Below are 21,199 nucleotides of genomic sequence, written 5' to 3'. Positions count from 1 at the left end.
TTTATTTTTTTTTGGCTGATGCTATATAAGCCTGATTTCTTGCATCCCATGCTTTTACTAATGCTAACACAACGTACACAAACAAGTGTCTTGTGAAAATGACCATAGAGAATACCATGTGTGCTCCTATTGATATGCTCAATATCTCTGCCAGTTGCCTTACTTCTTTATAACAGTCTTCTATCATGGTTGTGGAAGCAGTGTTTGTGGTTTCTGTGGTGATAGCAGTGTTTGGAGCTCCAGGACATGGTTCAAAGGATGGGCCTCATTTAACATTTTGTATGCTAAAGCTGATGTTTTCTTGAGATGGAAACAAAATTTGAGAGCAGCATACTGTTTCTCGTGTGTCATGTTCATTGTTATGTAGGTGAAGCTGACAAGGCATAAATTTGATCGACTGCCAAGGCCATACTGTCCACTTGAGTCAACTCTGCAGTTGCTATATATTGCAAAATGGTTTTATATTAAATTCTGTAGCCTAGCTTGAAATAGCAAACAGTACAGTTGTTCATGAAAAATTATGCTCGTTCTTTATTGAACAGCCATCATAACAGCTTTTGAATATAAGTTGATAGCTCTTGAAAAACCATTTAATGGAATGGTGTAGATACAGGGTGATTCACTACCAGTGTGACAAACTTGCAGGAGGTGTAGGGGGCACAAAGACGAATCGGAATCACATAGCATTGCAGGGTCCGAAATGCCTTCATCATGCGGTAGAGGACGTTGAACGGGAGGGCACGTGAACAGCGATTCCGCTGGAAGTCAGCATTTGCGAACCGGTTCCCGAGGCAGTAGGATGGACGAGTATTCAAACGTTGAACTGGCCGACATGCACCTTGCGTATGGAGCTGCAGACTGTAACGGGCGTGCCGCTCTGCACTTGTACCAGAAAGGTTTCCTGCACAGCAATGCTCCTCATCATACGATTTTCGCACGTGTACACAGGTTATGTGAGACTGGTTGTTTCATTGTTTCATGAGAGGTACCATGAATCGAGAGCGAACGACGAGGCCAGACAATGAGGAGAATGTCCTACATCTTGCAGAAGGCAATCTGAGTAAGAGTACTCGAGCGATAGGACAATGATTGGGTATTTCCCAATCCACTGTATGGAGGATACTGTCAACAAACCAAATGAGTTCATACCATCTGCAACTCGTCCAATCATTGGAGCCTGTAGATTATCGACTCTGGAGGACTTTTGCCACTTGGTTTCTTCAACAGAAACGGTTCGCAAATGCTGACTTCCAGCGGGATCGCTGTTCACGCGACATCCCGTTCAATGTCCTCTACCGCATGACGAAGGCATTTCGGATCCTGCAATGCTATGTGATTCTGATTCGTCTTTGTGCCCCCTACACCTCCTACAAGTTTGTCGCACTGGTAGTGAATCACCCTGTATATCAGAAAGCAAAAGTTCTTTATATGGCTTTCTATTATCATTCAATTTTTTGAGTTATAACTCTGTTCAAGTATGAACTTGTGAATGTATGGATGTATGGTAATCTCAGAAAGTGCCCAAATATTATATAGCATTGCAGATTAGCACATTTTTTTTGTTTAAGTAGTCTTTAACTGATTACTGGAGATCTGCATATTTACTTAACAAATAGAGGTCAATGTTAATTTACTTAACAAGTAGAGGTCAAAAAAGTCGTGAATTAGGGATAAATTTGAAAGTTTCTGCAATTCTGCCCAGACATGATAGGAGGGAGGACACGATGAGAACCTTGTCAATCAGTTTGGCCCTGGAGGAAATGTGCAAGGCTCAAGGGGTAAAATTTTTTTCAGCCTTGTTTGTGCTTGTTAACAGGAGAGACCACTTCTTCAGGGATGGGATACACTTAAATATAAAGGGTGCAAGAATATTTGCTGATGCTATCGAGGCAGTGTTAGATGGGTTGGAAAACTGCTAGCTTGGGTGGATTCACAGACTAAAAGGTTAAAAGTAGCTGCAGGCAGAGGTGAAGGTGATTCTTGCACTACTTCTATTAGAATAAGCAGCGGCGTGGAGCAAGGGGTGTTGCGGGTTTTCAGGGACTGATGGCAGTCATCGTGAAACAGGTGGGTATATGGGATCTGTCAGGGTAACTAGGAATAGGTGCATGTATGCTTGCATGTATACTTTACAAATGTTATGAGCTAGAAGTATAGTAAATAAATTTAATGAATTTGAAGTGTTGGTCAAGACATCAAAGGTGGATATTGTTGGGATAGCAGAGACGTGGTGTCACACAGATATAAGGAATGCAGAACTGGAATTTGGGGAGTACAATGTGTACAGAAAGGATAGACAGAATAGGAAGCAAGGAGGTGTTATGCTGTTTATTAAGAAAAGCATAAAATCAAAAGAAGTGCATCCAGTTGATATAGATGAACAGTGCACTGTTGAATGTTTGGTGTGACATAAGCACTGCGAAAGGAAAAATAAAAGTAGGAGTATGTTATAGGCCTAATGACTCGAATGAGTACAATGAACATTTGTACAGAGAAATAGAGTGGGCTAGTAAATCGGAATGTCTTATAATGGGGGATTTTTACTTCCCAGATATAGACCGGAACTTATGGGTTTGTCACTCACACACTAGTAAGACTTTTTTGGATTTATTGGATGCCTTTGGATTGGTTTTCTGCAGCAGCATGTTCGAGAACCAACCAGAGAGGATAATACTCTTGATCTGGTTATCAGCAGTGATCATTCGTGTATTAAGAATTTGCAGATAAAGGAACCATTAGGTGGCAGTGATCACAGTGTACTGATGAGGGATTTATTTAAAGACATAATTACCATCAGGGGTAAAGGAAGGGATTTTTGCCTCCGTAAAGGTGACTATAGTGGTCCCAGACAGTTTTTAAATTCTGTGCGGTGAACAAACTGATGTTACCAACAGTAAATTCTAAGTGGGAAGCATTAAGGAATTAATAGTGGAAGCTACTAAACGTTTCATACCTATTATTAAGAAATATTGTTCAAGGTTTAGGCCTAAATGGTTGTCAAAAAGGCAGATTACGAGAAATCTTTGGCATAGGATGCTAAGAAAAACAGCAAGGATTTCTTTACTTATATAAACTCTAAAAGGAAGGGGATGAATCTGATTGGTCCACTTGATATCAATGGTTCGTCTGTTGATGATCCTGCTCAGATAGCAAACAAACTGAATGAGTATTTTGCATCTACATTCACACATGAGGAGTTATTAAGGTTTGAAAATGCCACAAGGTTATCAAATTGTAAAAGGGTGCTTAATGATTTTATAATAACTGAGAACAAAGTGGAGGAGAAATTGTTGAAGTTAAACATAAGAAAGGCACCTGGGGTGGATGGAATTTAACCAGTTATATTAAATGTGGTAAAGCAACTAAGCAAACCCTTAGCCATAATTATGAGAGCATCCTTGGACTCGGGAGGTCCCCACGGACTGGAGATGTGCAAATCTGTCCTCAATTCACAAAGGGGGATCGAAGGTTGCACGAGTAATTACAGACCAGTTAGTTTAGCTTCTGTTCCGTGTAAAATAATGGAGTCACTGGTTAAAGATGCATTGCAGGATCATCTAGACAAGACTGCAGCAATAATTCAGACACAGCATGGGTTTGTTAAGGGAAGTCTTGTCTGACAAATTTGATCGGTTATTATGATGTGGTTACAAAGGAACTGGATGCAAAAAATAATTTTGATATCATATACTTGGATTTCAGAAAACCTTTTGACACTGTTGTGCATGGAAGACTGCTGTACAAATTGGAGCAGAATGGTATTAAGGATAAGTTGCTACAAAGGGGTGCTGCTCTTCGTGGACTAATGTTATTAGTGGAGTCCCACAGGGTTCGGTGTTGGGTCCACTGTTGTTTTGTATATTTATCAATGATATTGATGAAGGTATAGAGTTATAACTCTTAATGTCGAAGTTTGCAGATGATACAAAGGTTGACAGGATTGTTATTGACAGTAATGGCAGTGTGTTACTGCAACAGGATCTGGAAAATTTGGGCAGATGGGCTGAGAAGTGGCAACTGAAGTTTAACATTGAAAAATGCAAAGTACTGCATATGGGTAGAAGTAACCCCAGAGAAACATACCAACTGTGTGGTAGTACACTTAAGGAGGTAGAAAATGAAAAAGACCTCGGAGTAATTGTGCAGTCAGATATGAAGTTTTCTGAGCAATGCAGACAGGCTGCTAGGGTAGGCCATGGGGTGTTGTCAATGATATACAGGAATATTATTAGCAGGGAAAGAGGAGGTGATTGTCCATCTGTTTAAGGAATGGTCAGGCCACGCCTCGAGTACTCCGTACAGGTCCGAAGGCCTCATTTTAGGAAGGATGTTGATTTGCTTGAGCGTGTACAGAGAAGGGCAACAAGATTGGTGAGGGGAATGAAGGGATCCTTTTACCAGGAGAGGCTTAAGTTCTGCAAATTGCAGCAGCTGGAGACTAGGCATCTGCGAGATGATCTGATTTAGGTGTATAAGGCCTTGAATGGATTGAGCACGCTGAATTCATGTGACATTTTCCCACTTGTTCAGATTACGAACCTAAGGGGGCATAAATTGAAATTGAGGAAGGACCGATATAGAATAGATGTGCGGAAATTTGCCTTTAGCCGGCAGGTGGTTAATTGCTGGAACAAACTTCCATCTGTCGTTGTGGAAGTTGATAGGTTAAATAAATTTAAGGAGGAACTGGACAAATATTTAAAGTGGATTGTTTTGTAATTTTTTTTTTTTTTTTTTTTTTTTTGCTGATGCTGCATAAGCTTATAGGCTTGCTTTCTTGCACCACATTCCGCTATTACTACTACTACTATTTAGGTATTAGTGGACTCAGCATTTCGTAAGCTTTCAGCAGAGATGTACTGCATTAGCAAAAGCACATAATGAAAGAAAGCAAGCTTATATAGCATCAGCCAAAAAAAAAAACCAAAACGCACCCTTCTAATTTCACTCGTTTACTCGCTCCAAATGTTTGTTTAGTTCTTCTTTGAATCTATTTAAACTATCAACTTCTACAACAACAGATGGAAGTTTGTTATAGCAATCAACCACCTGCTGGCTAAATGCAAACTTCCACACATCTTTCCTACAACTGTCTTTCCTCAATTTGAATTTATGCCCTCTCAGCGATTATTTTGAGCAAAAGGAAGAATCCCATCAGCATTGAGCATGCTCAACCCATTCAAGGCTTTATACACCTTAGTCAGATCACCTTGCAGCTGCCTAGTCTCCAGACACTGTAATTTGCAAAACCAAAGCCTTTCTTCGTAAGAGAAACCCTTTGTTCCACTCACTAATCTTGTTGCCCTTCTCTGTACTCATTCCAATAGCTCTACATCCTTCTTAAAATGAGGCTTCCAGACCTGTATACAGTACTCAAAGTGTGGCCTGATCATTGCCTTACACAAAGGAATAATCACCTCCTTAGCCCCACTAGAAATATTCTTGTATATCATTGACAAGACACCATTAGCTACTCTTGCAGACCATCTGCACTGCTCAGAAAACTTCATATCTGCCTACACGATTGCCCCAAGTCCTTTTCATTCTCTACCACTATCAGTGTAGTACCACACAGTTGATTTGTTACTCTTGGGTTACTGCTTCCCATACGCAGTACTTAACATTTCTGGGCATCTCTGTGGCCAGGTGGGAAGGAGCAGCAGCAGTGCGTAGCACATGCTTCTTGATTAGACTGGGGTTCGAACCCGTCATCACCAAATACGGAGGATGCGGAAAGGTCAGGGAATGACCACCACATATCCCGGAGCAATATGGTCTTAGTTGCTAATGCTCCTAAAAACTGCATTATAGCCTAAGTTGCTGATGCACCAACAAATTTAACAACAACAACAGCTCCTAAAAACCAAATAAATAAACAAACAAACAAACTTAATATTTGTCAAAGTTAAACTTCAGTTGCCACCTCTCAGCCCATCTGCTCAACTTTTCTAGATCCTGTTGCAGCAGCGTACTGTCAATGATATATAGGAATTTTTCTAGCAAGGAGAAGGTGATTGTCCCTCTGTATAAGGCAATGGTCAGGCCACGCCTTGAGAACGGCGTACACATCTGGAGGCCTCATTTTAGGAAGGATGTAGATTTACTTGAGCATGTACAGAGAAGGGCAACAAGATTGGTGAGGAGAATGAAGGGATCCTCTTACCAAGAGAGGCTTAAGTCCTGCAAATTGCAGTGGCTGGAGATTAGGCACCTGCGCGGTGATCTGATTGAGGTGTATAAGGCCTTGAATGGGTTGAGCACACTGAATTCTGATGGGATCCTTCCACTAGTTCAGATTACGAACCTAAGGGGGCATAAATTCAAATGCAGAAAAGACAGATGTAGAATAGATGTGCGGAAATTTGCCTTTAGCCAGCGGGTGGTTAATTGCTGGAACAAAACTTCCATCTGTCATTGTGGAAGTTGACAGGTTAAATAAATTTAAGGAGGAACTGGACAGGCATTTGGAGGGAATGGTGTGATTTTTTTTTTTTTTTTTTTTGGCTGATGCTGATAAGCTTATACACTTGCTTTCTTGCATCACATGCCACTACTACTACTAGTGTCGTTAAAAACCATGCCTATGTTTGTATCGTCTGCGAACTTGGACATTAAGCCTGATATACCATCATCAGTATCATTAATAAATACGAAAAACAACAATGGGCCCAACACTAAACCCTGGGGACTCCACTGATAACATTAGTCCACGAAAAGCAGTGTACATTGATTACCACTCTGTCTTGCACCACTCAACCATCCCTTTATCCATAGCAGCAATTTGCCTCCAATGCCACGTTGCTCCAATTTGTGCAGCAGTCTTCCATGTGCAACAGTATCAAAAGCCTTTATAAAATCCAAATATATGATATGAAAATTATTCTTTGCATCCAGTTCCTTTGTGACCATATTATAGTATCCAATAAAATTGGTCAGACAAGAACCTTAACAAACTCATGCTGTGTCTGAGCTATAACTGAAGTCTTGTCTAGATGATCCTGCAATGCTTCTTTAACCAGTTCCTTCATTAATTTCACTGGAACAGAAGTTAAGCTAACAGGTCTGTAATTACCTGTGTCTTCCTTTGATCCTCTTTTGTGGATTGGGGTCACATTTTCCATGGGATATCTCACCTGAGTCCAAGGAAGCTCTCATAATTATGGCTAAGGGTTTGCTTACTTCCTTTGCTGCCTTCTTTAATATAACTGGATAGATTCCATCCACCCCGGGTGCCTTTCTTATGTTAATCATCAACAATTTCTGCTTCACTGTACTCTCAGTTATTACAAGATTATTTAGCTTACTGCCACAGGTTAATACACCTCTGGTATTCCTCATGTGAATGTAGATGCAAAATATTGATTTAGTTTGTTAGCTACCTGAGCAGGATTATCAACAATTGAACCATCAATACCAAGTGGACCAATTTGATTCATCCCCTTCATTCTAGAGTTTATATAAGTAAAGATCTCTTTCTGTTTTTCTTTGCATCCTTTGCCAAAGATTTATCATAATCTGCCTTTGCCTGTCGAACCTCCTTTGTGACTTGGTTACAGACCAGCTTATATATATCTAGTAGCGTCCAAGATTAATTATTTGAATGCTTCCCATTTTGAATTTGTTGTTGGTAACATCATCAGTTGGTCCCACCATATAGAATTTAAATACTGTACTGTATCAGACCACCATAGTCACCTTTTAAGAAAGCAAAATACCTTCCATTTACCCCTGATGTTAGTTACGTCTTTGAGTAAATCCCATGTCAGCACACTGTGATCACTGCCACCTAGTGGTTCCTTTATCTGCAGATTTTTAATGTATGCAGAATCACTACTGATAATAAGATCAAGAGGATTACTCCCAATAGTTGCCTCCCGAACATGCTGCTGTAGAAAACAATGATCCAAAAAAGCCTTGGTAGTGTGTGAGTGACCAACCCACAAATTCCAGTCTTTATCTGGGAAATAAAAATCCTTTATTATAAGACAACTCTGAGTTACTGGCCCACTCTATTTCTCTGTACAGTTTATTATACTCATCAGAGTCATTAGGCCTATAACACACTCCTACTCTCAATTTTGCTTTCCCAGTGCTTATGTCACACCAAACTGACTCGAAACCCACTGTCCAGCCATGTCGACTGGCTGTACTTCCTTGAATTTTGTGTTTCTTAACCAGTAGCATAACCCCTCCTCCCTATCCTGTCTATCCTTTCTGTACACATTGTACTCCCCAAATTCCAGTTCTGCACTGCTTATGTCTGTGTGACACCATGTCTCTGATATCCCAACAATATCCGCCTTTGATGTCTTGACTAGCACTTCAAGCTCATAGAATTTATTAACTATACTCCTAACTTTGGCGTACATGCAAGTATACATGCACCTGTTTCTACTCTTAGTTACTCTAACACAGCCCATGTATTTACTTGTTGTTCAATGACTCCCAGCAGTCTCTGGAATCCCCTGCACCTTGTTTTCCAGGCTGCTGCTCATTCCAATAGAAGCAGTGCAAGAATCACTTTCACCTCTGTCAGTGGCTACTGTTAATCTATTAGTCCATGTATCCCCCAAGCCAGCAGTTTTCCGACCCACCTCACTCTGCCTCGATAGCATCAGCAAATATTCTAGCACCCTTTCTACTTATGTGTATCCCATCCCTTTAGAAGCAGTCTCTCCTGTTAACAGTGTTACAATGCTTTGTAAATTATCTGTGCTTTCAAAAGTCAGGTGAGTGTTAATCAAGAAATGGCATTTTGGGGAAATACCACAGATTGTTGGGCAGTAATGCCCTTTTCCATTTTTAACTCTAGAGAAAAATCTGCTGTTGGTTATCTGCAGTCTGTTACCAACACTACTTAAAGTAATTATGTTGGGCAAATGTGTACACTTTTAATTTTTGTTTCAGGATCAAAAGCAGAAATTCTGAAATATGAGGAAAAACTGAAAATAGCACACTGGAAACAGTTGTGAAGGGCAAAATCAGGATTAATCTCTCTCTCTCTCTCTCTGTGTCAAAACTCCAGGAATTTAAGTATGGCTGGAGTACTGTTTTAATTAAGCATTAAAAGGGAACGTAACGGAAAGAATAATTCATTTTCATTTCAGTGTACAGGTTTGGATTGACAAGCAGACAGTTTTGTTTGCTAACTTTCTACCTATTAAGGATTTGTTATATAGCTTTTCGAGGTGAGACTAAACTCTGAAGTTGCTTTTCGAAAAGTGGAAAACTTGATTCGTGGGAGTCATTTTTAAGAAGAAATGTTCAATAAATTTTTTAGATCATTAGATAAAATTTGACTACAAAAATCTTTCTGGTTATATCCAGTTTGTGAAAAAAGCACTAAATTTTCTTCTGTCTCAAGTTCAGCCAATGGCTGGATCAGACTTGGACTTTTTCCGCTTAATGGTGTATGACAACAGTCCTAGATGTCTGTATGATGTTTGTTTAAGTCATTAATTTATTGCTAATCTATATAAAGCACTTTATAAATACAATTTGGTAATTTGATTTAGTTAGTTTCTTTTTTAACAAGCATAAAACTAGCAAGGTAGCAAGGTGTTATCCTCATTATAGGGGAATGATGCCATTTTCCAGTATTGAAAAAAATGCAGAGGTATGCAGATGTTATTTGCAGATATCAAAAGTAAAATGATGTAAATGTCTAAAGTGAAATTATTTTGGGAAAAAATATTATTTTGCATTCACTAGAAATAATCTCCATATAAAGAGTTGATATTGAATTCTCAGATGATAAAATTGTCTGTTCAAAATAGTGAATTATGGCATAATAATGCAACCAATTCAGTATTTTGAACTACACTTTTAACAGTTATCTGAAGTTACTGTACATTAAAAAATCAGTACAACTGTACTTCAGTTTTTCCTGGATGCTGCCAATTTATTGCATGTATTTGAGTATAAGTCAATTTTGGACATTTTCAAAATCAGATAGTACAGCATCTCTTTATAAATAGGTCATGTCAAGTTTCTACATATATAAAAAAATTTTGCTAATAACTTTAAATAATTTTTAAACTAATTTTTAATGATACTGGAAGAAATCCATCTTGTTTTCAATTCTTTACAGAGTGAATGCATGCTATAGATTATTGCATATCTGGATTCTACTAATTTTTTGTTGCACTGTATTTTTTGAAGAACAGATACCTGTGGCATTCTTGTATTTTTCTCAAATTTTATAGTGCTTACATTTTTTGTTGCATAGTAGTTAAATTGATATTAAAGTGCCTTTGTTTTAATCAGAAGTGGAGTTGATAGTACTGGTAATCAAATAAAACCAATGTGTATAAGTCTATTTCTAATATCGAGTTATACATGAGTCAGTACATTTTCTGGTTGGCTGAAGCCCTAAACTAACGGTCAACTTATACTAAAAGTCAACTTGTAATCAGCTATCTATTGTATGTTTGAAGGTGTTATTCCATTTTTGGCATTACATGCTGAACTTAACATATATTTTTAATCCCATCATTATTTTAAATATTATGTTTTTTATTTATATAAATATTCTGTATAACGTATTCTGAATTTATGTGACTCAATTTTAATTAATTAAACTTCTTTATTGCTGCTAAGTATGGTACATGTACTAGAAACAAATTCTCTTCACGGCGACATGGCCAGGATTAAATTGGTAAAAATAACAGTTACACAAGTTTATTAATTGGTCTGTGTGGCCATGAGGTTTGTTATGGTGGATCTACTTTCGACTGCGAAATAGAACTGTTTTGTTGTCTGTGGCATCAGCTGTTTGTTTAATGCTGGAAGGAGTACTTTTTCAAGAAGTTTGAGGAGGGTGGAAGATTATGAGTTACACAAAAATTGAAACATGTAAAAATGAAATTATAATAAATATGAAAATATAAAGAGAAACAGTACTGAACTCGTAACACAATTTGGAAGAATTTATCCCAGTTCAACAGATGTGATCCACTCGAGGAGAATGCGACGGTATTTATTGTTGGTAGCCATTTTCTGCAGGTTAACTCCAAGACGGAGCAGTGCCTGAATTTTGGGGAGTGCCTGGGTAGGTAGGAAACGATTACACAGTTTAAACCGGTTTTATTTGAGGATTAATGTGGGGTTTGACCTTAAGGATGGCAGAGGATTGTGCCACTGACAGAAATCCCACATGTTTAGGGCATTTATCACTATTATGTACATTTTTAATGTAGTAATTAAATGCCTGCTGTCAATTAACCTTGGGAGCCTGGGTACATTTAGCTGCTCAGCCATATCAGGAGGTCGGCGATGCTTATTTATGGCCCATTTCAGGTCCAGTATTCTCACGAAAACACCAGTTTTTGAAATGAGGGCGACGCAGATGTCCAAATTTCAGCAGCGTAAAAAATAACCGGATAAACAGTGGTTTGAAGATATCTAGTAGTGGTTGCGGCATCGTTGGAATGAAGTAAGTGTTGCTTTGCACTCCAGCGTAGGATGTTAAATCGCTTCCGGAGGTATTTTGTATGAACATTGAATTTCAGCTTTGGATCAAAATAGACACCAAGGTCCTTATGGCAGGTAACCACTGGGGTGAGAGTACCCAAAACTGATGGTTGAATTACTGTTGGTTGATGTTTCAATGAGTAAATCATTATTGCAGATTTTGAGGGTTAAGGTTTAACCCAAACATCTTCAAGTAAGTTGAAAGAGCGGTGAAGTTCTCTGTGTTTGAAGACGTAATTGCCATCGGGTTTGCAGACGGTGGGATTACGGTAAGAAACTTAATATCATCGGCATATATTACAGTATCATCACGGGGATGCATGAAAGGAATTAGAATGGCTGAGAAAAGAAGGCCAGACAGGACGCCACTCTGTGGGACTCCTGCGTTGATTTTTCTTGTAAAGTGGGTCTTCTTCATTGTGAGGTGGACGCTTCTATTTCTCAATAAGGCAGTGAAGAAAGCTAGTAGGTCTCCATTTATCCTGAAAAAGATTTGCAGAAGACTGAGAAGGGCTGTGACATCTAGGCTGTCAAAATAATAAGATATTGTATAATAAGATATTGTATAGGGAAATAGAGTGGGCCAGTAAATCAGAGAGTCTTATAATGGGGGATTTTAATTTCCCAGATATTGACTGGAATTTGTGGGTTGGTCACTCGCACACTAGCAAGGCTTTTGTGGATTTATTGGATGATTGTTTTCTACATCAGCATGTTCGTGAGGCAACAAGAGGGAGCAATACTCTTGATCTGATTATCAGTAGTGATTCTTCATGCATTAAGAATCTGCAGATAAATGAACCACTAGGTGGCAGTGATCACAGTGTGTTGAAGTGGGATTTACTCAAGGAGGTAACTACCATCAGAGGTAAAGGGAAGGGTTTTTGTTTTCGTAAAGGCGACTATGATGGTCTGAGACAGTATTTGAATTCTATACAGTGGGACCAACTGATGATGTTACCAACAGCGAACTCAAAATGGGAAGCATTCAAGGAACTAATCTTGGAGGCTACCAGGCTTTACATACCAACTAAGAAATATTGTTCAAGGTTTAGGCCTAAATGGTTGTCAGATGAACTAATGAGGCATGTGGCAGAGAAGAAAAATGCATGGGATACATACAAATTAATGGGTGACATGGAAGCCTACGATAGATATAAGTTGGTCTGTAACCAAGTCACAAAGGAGATTAGGCAGGCAAAGGCAGACTACGAAAAATCCTTGGCAAAGGATGCAAAGAAAAACAGAAAGGAGTTCTTTACATATTTAAACTCAAGAAGGAAAGGGATGAATCAGATTGGTCCACTAGATATTGATGGTTCAACAGTTGAGGATCCTGCTCAGATGGCTAACAATCTAAACGAGTATTTTGCATCTACATTCATGCATGAGGAGTTATTCAGGAAGGAGAATGATGTAGGTAAAGTAAACATTGGCAGTGAGCTGGATGATTTTGTAATAACTGAGAGGAAAGTGGAGGAGAGATTGTTGAGGATAAACATAAAAAAGGCACCTGGGGTGGATGGGATCTATCCAGTTATATTAAAGGAGGCAGCAAAGGAAGTAAGCAAACCCCCTAGCCATAATTATGAGAGCTTCTTTGGACTCAGGGGAGGTACCCATAGACTGGAGATGTGCAAATGTAACCCAATTCACAAAGGAGGATCAAAGGCTGACACAAGTAATTATAGACCTGTTAGTTTAACTTCTCTTCCAGGTAAGTTAATGGAGGCACTGGTTAAAGAAGCACTGCAGGATCATCTAGACAAGAATTCAGTTATAGCTCAGATGCAGCATGGTTTTGTTAAGGGCAGGTCTTGCCTGACCAATTTGATTGGATACTATGATGTAGTCACAAAAGAACTGGATGCAGGGAATAACTTTGATATTATATATTTGGATCTTAGAAAGGCTTTTGATACTGTTGCACATGGAAGACTGCTGCACAAATTGGAGCAGTGTGGCATTGGAGGCAAATTGCTGCTATGGATAAGGGGATGGTTGAGTGGCAGAAGACAGAGAGTGGTAATCAATGGACACTGCTCAACGTGGACTAATGTTATTAGTGGAGTTCCTCAGGGTTCAGTGTTGGGTCCGTTGTTGTTTTCGGTGTTTATGAATGATATTGATGATGGGATATCAAGTTTAATGTCCAAGTTTGCAGATGATACAAAGGTTGGCAGGGTTGTTAAGGACACTACTGATGCTATGCTGCTGCAACAGGATCTGGAAAGGTTGAACAGATGGGCTGAGAGGTGGCAAATGAAGTTTAACATTGACAAATGTAAAGTACTACATATGGGAAACAGTAACCCCAGAGCAACGTATCAACTCTGCGGTACTACACTGACAGTGGTGGAGAATGAAAAGGACCTGGGGGTAATTGTGCAGGCAGATATGAAGTTCTCTGAGCAGTGCAGACGAGCTGCAAGAGTAGCTCATGGTGTCTTGTCAATGATATACAGGAATTTTTCTAGCAGGGATAAGGAGGTGATTATTCCCTTGTATAAGGCAATGGTCAGGCCACATCTTGAGTACTGTATACAGGTCTGGAGGCCTCATTTCAAGAAGGATGTAGAGCTGCTGGAACGGGTACAGAGAAGGGCAACAAGATTAGTGAATGGAACAAAGGGTTGCTCTTAAGAAGAAAGGCTTAAGTTTTGCAAATTACAGAGTCTGGGGACTAGGCACCGGTGAGGTGATCTGATAGAGGTGTATAAGGCTTTGAATGGTTTGAGCATGCTCAATGCCAATGGGATTCTTCATCTTGCTCAGAATAATCACCTCAGAGGGCATAAATTCAAATTGAGGAAGGACGGATGTCGGACAGATGTGCGGAAATTTGCCTTTGGCCAGCGGGTGGTTGGTTGGTGGAACCGACTTCCATCACTTGTTGTTGTAGTTGATAGCCTAAACAAATTTAAGGCTCAACTGGACGGGTATTTCGAACGAACGGAGGGGTGAAATGGGAGTGGGTTTTTTTTTTTTTTTTTTTTTGGCTGACGCTGAATAAGCTTGCTTTCTTGCATCATATGCCTCTACTAATGCTAATGCTAAAAGCAGCTTCAGTATCAGCGTACACAATAGCTAATTCGGATTTAGTTTTTGAAGGCTTGAAGAATTGATGTCTGTGTGGCCATGAGGTTTGTTATGGTGGATCTACTTTCGACTGCGAAATGGAACTGTTTTGGTTTCTGTGGCATCAGCTGTTTGTTTAATGCTGGAAGGAGTACTTTTTCAAGAAGTTTGAGGAGGGTGGAAGAAGTTGAGATTGGTCTGAAATCTTTTAGGGTTGTTGTTGCTTTAACCTTAGGCAGTGGAGTCACAGAGTATTCATTCCATTGAGCAGGGAAAACTCGTGTGGAAAGAACCGAGTTGTAGATTGAGAGCAATGCATCTAGGATGTAGGGACTAAGGCACTTAATTATGAAGTTAGGTATCTTATCTTGGCCGGCGGTACTAGATGAACGCAGGGAGTTAATAGCATATATATCAGTTGCTGTCTTGTGATGGAAATTACGGAAAGGTCATCAGTAAGGGCATATTGAGAGTTTTGGAGAAGAATTTCTGCAGAAGTGGAATTGGCTTTGAATCTTGAAATGTAGTCCATCCAGTTATCTAGATCAAGATTTGAATTAATGAGACTGTCTGGATGGGTATGGCGCTTTTCCTCTAGACAAGGTAGCATCGGTGTATCTCTTTATGGACGATGCCTTGAGTCTGTTGAAAATAGCTCTTGCTCTGGAATATAGGATCCGATCTTGGGTTGTGCCAGAGATTTTCAATTACCTGTGCAGGTACTGCTTGTTGTGGAAACTGTGTACTAGATCTTTGGTCCACCAAGCTCTAGTCCTTGGGGAAATGCGTACGGTTTTGGCTGACGCATAGAGGGTGACTGTATTTATCCATCTTGTGATTAGATCAACTGCGAGGATTGGGTCACATCCATCAAGCGCATGCCATGGAATAGACTGCGCTGCTTCGAGGCACTTTTTGGGATCCAGAGAAGTCGGAGAAAATATGATTTTCTTTTCTACAGTATTACGGCAATTGAAGCTGGGCATAGGCAGAACAAAAAGTAATGCAATTGGATCGTGATCTGATTTGAAGGACGTTTCTGGTGGAATGTCGACATAGAATCAATGCCAGAACATAGAATCAAGATGAGATGATTAGTGCCTCTCTTTGGCTCCTCACTGATACTCGTAAACTTTAATGGACAGAGATTGTTCATTAGTCGCTGAAGGAGAGGGCTGAGATGGGGTGGAAGGTTAAAATTGCCGCTGAGAATGTGAGTAGCAGAAGGGTGTAACTCATTATCCAGCCAGTAGCATCGTCAATTGTTGCAATATCTGCAGCTGGGGGTATGTAGATTGCCACTGAATCGATTAAACAGGCATTAAACTTCACAGTCACGAGTATTGCTCATAAAATAAGGAGTTGCTAGATGTGACCATGCACAAATTTCAGGTTGGAATCTTTGATGAAGATGACAACACCACCACCTCTAGATTGAGATCTTGATGTGAAGAACGATGAAAATCCAGCAGCCGGAGCACAGGCTATTGACTCCTGGTCAGGTTCAAGCCATGTTTCTGAGAGACAAATTATATCCATGCTGTTGGACAACAAGTTGTTTGAGGGTTTCAAGCTTATTTTGGAGGCTCCAGACATTTTAGTATTAGTAATGGCCGCATGGTGCAAGAAAGCCTATGGCTTATGCTGCACCAGCCAAAAAAAAAAAAAAATAATAAAAAAAAATAAATAAAATGAATAACTAAATAATAATAATTAATAAAAAAAAAAAAAAAAAAGAGGAAATTAAACCTATCATCCTATGTGCTTCATTTACCCGAAAGTACTATCCAGATGACCTTTGAATTTCCCCAAACTGTCGGCCTCTACCACCCATGAAGGCAACTTATTCCAGTAATTTATAACTCGCTGGCTAAAATAAAACTTCCTGCAGTCCAATCTAAACATTTCCCCCCGTAACTTGAATTTATGTCCCCTGGTTCTAGCATCATTTATAATCTTGAAAATTTTGTCCTCATTCATTTTACTGATGCCTCTCAGAGCCTTAAACACCTCAATCAAATCTCCTCTAAGGTGTCTAGTTTCCAAACTCTGCAACCCACATATTCGAAGTCTTTCTTCATAAGGACGCCCTTTTGCCGATCTCACCAGGCGAGTTACCCTTCTTTGCACCCTTTCAAGAAGCTCGATTGTCTTTCTTTAGTTGCGGTCTCCATACTTGAACACAGTATTCCAAGTGTGGTCTAACATAAGCCTTATATAATGGGATTATCACGTTCCTATCTCTACTTGCAAAAGTTCGATAGATCATCGATAGGACACCATGGGCCTTCCTTGCAACCTGTTTACAATGCTCAGAGAATTTCATGTCTGACCGTATCGTAACACCCAACTTTGGTAGAGAACTCTAAGGATGAGTTGAAAGGGAATTTTTTTTTAAGTGCTGATCTACAGGGTGTCTCACAAATATTGGTACAAATGTTTAGGGGAGGTAGGTAACATCTAAAGGAATGTGAATCGCACAGGAACCCATAACTGGAAATGTCACCGTAAGTCGGTATACGGCGCTGTTCATCAGTTTGCGAGAGGGAAAATTTCTGGTTTAATCATTCAAGCAGTAATCGCTGCACGAAGAGCATGCATCGATATACGAACTGTGAGCTGGCAGACATGCACCTAGTGTATGGATTAGTAGAGGGCCCACACGGTGTGCGCCCCCATGCAGCACAACATCGCTTCGCAATAAATGTGTGGGCATCATACCTGTTACCATCCCGCACGAACTCCGCTAAATATCAGATCTTTCTTGAACAAGTTTTGCCAGGGTTACTTGACGATGTTCCAGCAAATGTGTGAGACGCGACATTTGGTTTCAACATGACGGGGTGCCTGCCCATTATGGAAGGTGTGTTCGTGACCATTTGAACAGGCATTTTGGGCGTCGATGGATTGGCTGTGGTGGACCCGTTGCCTGACCCCACGCTTACCTGATTTATAGAGCCTTGATTTCTTTCTGTGGGGGGCCCTCAAATCTTTCGTGCATGAATTGCCTGTGGAGATGGAAATGGATCTCGTGGCAAGACTCGTCTGTGCTGCTGCTACTGTCAAAGAAACTCCAGGTGTGTTCAACCGTGTCCACCAATCCATGCTGCGTCGGTGTCGCATGCATCGCGTCTCATGGTGGAACCTTCGAGCATCAGTTGTAACATCATGAAATGCATCCATCTCGTACTCCATTGTTAATATTATGTCAAATCAATGTTTGCCACTAATTACTGTCTTGTGTCATTTCTGCTTCTTGTGCCTCTGCTACTACTTTCCCGTGACATTTTCGGTTATGGGTTCCTATGCGATTCACATTCCTTTAGATGTTACCTTCCTCCCCTCCGTAGCTGAGTGGTCAGGAGCGGGAGTGCAGAAGTACATGCTGTTTGAGTAGACTGGGGTTCAAGCCACTGACTGCTGAATGCGGTCGATCTGCCAACCCGCACTGGACCAGTGTGGCAGATTATGGTCCATTTTCCTCAGCATGAATTGTTGAGGAGGCTTCCATCCTGCAGTGGGTTGATAATGGCTGCACTTCACCTTTTTTTTATGCGATTCCCATTCCTTTATATGTTACCTACCTCCCCTAAACGTTTGTACTAATATTTTTGAGACACCCTGTATTTGTTGATGCTTTTGAACACCTCAACAGATTTTGCTTTTCTAATTCTGCTGTTGAACTTTTATTGTAAATTGTTTTTATTTGTTTCTTAAATTTATATTCCTGGATTTTTTTTTTTTTTCTGCAACATTTTGCCATTTCGTAAAAAAAAAAGTAGTGCCTGTGACTGCATAAACTTGGCAATACCAGTTTTAGGTAGTTGTGGGCACTTGTACACATTTTTAATGGTCCTAGAAATAAGGTTACGAGGTCCTGAACCAAGAGTAATTGCAATGTTCCCCCCCCCATTTAGGTGGCATGAAGCCTGTTCTACCACTGCTCCTCTACATATATATATAGCCTTGCATAGTGATATATTAACTGGAAATTTTATTTATTATTATTATTAGCCATATAGTTCAAGGAAGAGTGAGGCTTATGCTGCACCAGCCAAAATTTCCGAGTTACCCTGAGAGAGATCCTGGATGAGTTCTCCTGGGTTAATTTTTTTTTGCAGCATTTTGATATGGAAATTAGTAAGCCTAGCTTTCTTTGTCAGATTAATTTTATTAATAATAATGCTCAAGTTCCAGAAAGTTTTACTAAGTTAGTTCATTTGATTTAAAAGCATTGTGTTCTTTCTCAGTGTTGTGTGCTGTAAGTAATTTACCACAGGTGCCAGTATATATATTTATGATATATGCATATTTATTTAGATGGCACACTATCAGATTACATTCCATTCACCAACAAAGTGAAGATACAGTGGCCACCACACGACATCAGCTTAGAATTAGCAATAGACTTTTACAAAATGCCAGTGATAACATGGTGAATTCTCAGCATTTCGGTCCTGATAACCAGTGCCCAATATGCCTTAATGAACCACATTATCCAGTGGAAACTAACTGTGGTCATCTCTTTTGTGGTAAGTAACAGATTTTTTCTTAGTCATATATCACAATTATTATACATAATGATGTATTCTCATTATGTATAATGAGAATACATCATTATGTGAAGACTGATTTTTATAAGCTTTCTAAGGAAAACAATTTTCCCTCCCTCATCATCTGTTTTACCTGCAGTTGTATAGGTCACTATGATAGTCCAGAAGAATAAATCAGTCATTCTGGACTATCAATCCATTCATTTTTCTGATCTATATAATGTTTAACCCTATTTTTTTAGATGTTTAAAGTAAGCTCTTTCCACAAATGCTTTCTTGACATTGTCACTCCATTTTCCTCTAGGCGGCATTCATTTTTTTTTTTAAATAACTTTAACTAATCTCTCTTTTCCCATCCTTTCTACATGCTTGCCATCTTAAGTTTTCTTTACCCACCTTTGATTTGATGTTTGTTAATCTGTAAAAAAATAAGAATTTTTCTTATTTCTTCATTTGCAATATTATCATGTAATTTCTTCAATCTGTATTCCATTTATTTATTCTAATTTTTGATTAGTTTCTTTTTTTTTCTTAAACTGTTATCAGTTTCATTGGGTTAACAACTGTGTTATAAACATAATCTGCGGCTACTATTAATAGTAGCCGCAGACAGAGGTGAAAGTGATCCTTGCACTGCTTCTATCGGAATGAGCAGCAGCCTGGCAAGTGAAGTGATGGGGATTTCAAGGAGTGCTGAGAACAAGTAAATACATGGGTCGCTTTAGGGTAACTAAGAGTAAGAATAGGTGCATGTGTACTTGTATGTACACCAATGCTAGGAGTATAGTAAATAAATTTGATGAATTGGAGGTGCTGGTCAGAACATCAAAAGCAGATATTGTTGGGATATTACACAAATATAAGGAATGCAAAATTGGAATTTGGGGAGTACAGTGTATAGAAAGGGAAGAAGGGTCATGCTGTTAGTTAAGAAACACATAAAATCTAAGGAACTGCATCCAGTTGACATGGGTGGACAGTAGGGCTCACAAAACCGGCGGAATTACTTAGCAAGTACAGGTCACTGTTGAAAAAAAGCCATGTATTAGGGTTGAATTTGAAAGTGTCTGCAATTCTGCCCAGACACGATAGGAAGGAGTATATGATGAGAGCCTTGTCGATCAATTCGGCCCTGGAGGGATTGTGCAAGGCTCAAGGGGTAGAATTTTTTTCAGCCTGGACTGTACTTGTTAACAGGAGAGATTGCTTCTACAGGGACGGGATACACTTAAATAGAAAGGGTGCAAGAATTTTTGCTGATGCTGTCGAGGCAGAGTTAGGTGGGTCGGAAAACTGCTAGTTGGGGGGGGATACAAGGACTAATAGATTAACAGTAGCCACTGGCAGAGGTGTAAGTGATTCTTGCACTGCTTCCATTGAAATGAGCAGCAGTAGCCTGAAAAACAAGATGCAGGATATTTCAGAGACTGCTGGGAGTCATTGCGGTACAAGTAAACACATAGGTTGTGTTAGGGTAGCCAAGAATACAAACAGGTGCATGTATACCTGCGTGTACACCAATGCTAGGAGTTTGGTAAATGAATTTGAGGTATTGCTCAAAACATCAAAGGCAGATATTGTTGGGATATCAGAGACGTGGTGTCACACAGATATAAGGAATGCGGAACTGGAATTTGGGGAATACAATGTGTATAGAAAGGATAGACAGGACAGGAGGGGTTATGCTATTAGTTAAGAAACACATAAAGTCCAAGGAAGTGAAGCCAGTCGACATCGATGGACAGGGCAGTGTCGAGTCAGTTTGGTGTGACATAAGCATAGGGAAATCAAAATTGAGAGTAGGAGTGTGCTATAGGCCTAATGACTCTGATGAGTATAATAAGATATTGTACAGGGAAATAGAGTGGGCGAGGAAATCAGAGAGTCTTATAATGGGGGATTTTAATTTCCCAGATATTGACTGGAATTTGTGGGTTGGTCACTCGCACACTAGCAAGGCTTTTGTGGATTTATTGGATGATTGTTTTCTACATCAGCATGTTCGTGAGGCAACAAGAGGGAGCAATACTCTTGATCTGATTATCAGTAGTGATTCTTCATGCATTAAGAATCTGCAGATAAATGAACCACTAGGT

The 21,199-nt window shown here is 39.6% G+C and overlaps 1 protein-coding gene across 1 annotated transcript in view; it reads left to right on the top strand.

Moving 5' to 3' along the window:
- The window catches only part of LOC150077592 (E3 ubiquitin-protein ligase RNF170-like), a 107,797-nt gene that overhangs the window by 14,614 nt on the left and 71,984 nt on the right, over window positions 1-21,199 (top strand). The window contains exon 2 of the mRNA XM_090385995.1: window positions 18,871-19,082. Within this exon, the coding sequence (XP_090242121.1) occupies window positions 18,871-19,082 (212 nt within the window). The remainder of the gene's footprint in view (window positions 1-18,870; window positions 19,083-21,199) is intronic.

Source organism: Mastigoproctus giganteus, chromosome 12 (assembly GCF_048544385.1).
Source record: "Mastigoproctus giganteus isolate SK-2022 chromosome 12, ASM4854438v1, whole genome shotgun sequence".
NCBI lineage: Eukaryota > Metazoa > Arthropoda > Arachnida > Uropygi > Thelyphonidae > Mastigoproctus > Mastigoproctus giganteus.
The sequence above is the reverse complement of the archived record's forward strand: the minus strand, read 5'-3'. Positions and strand labels throughout refer to the sequence as shown.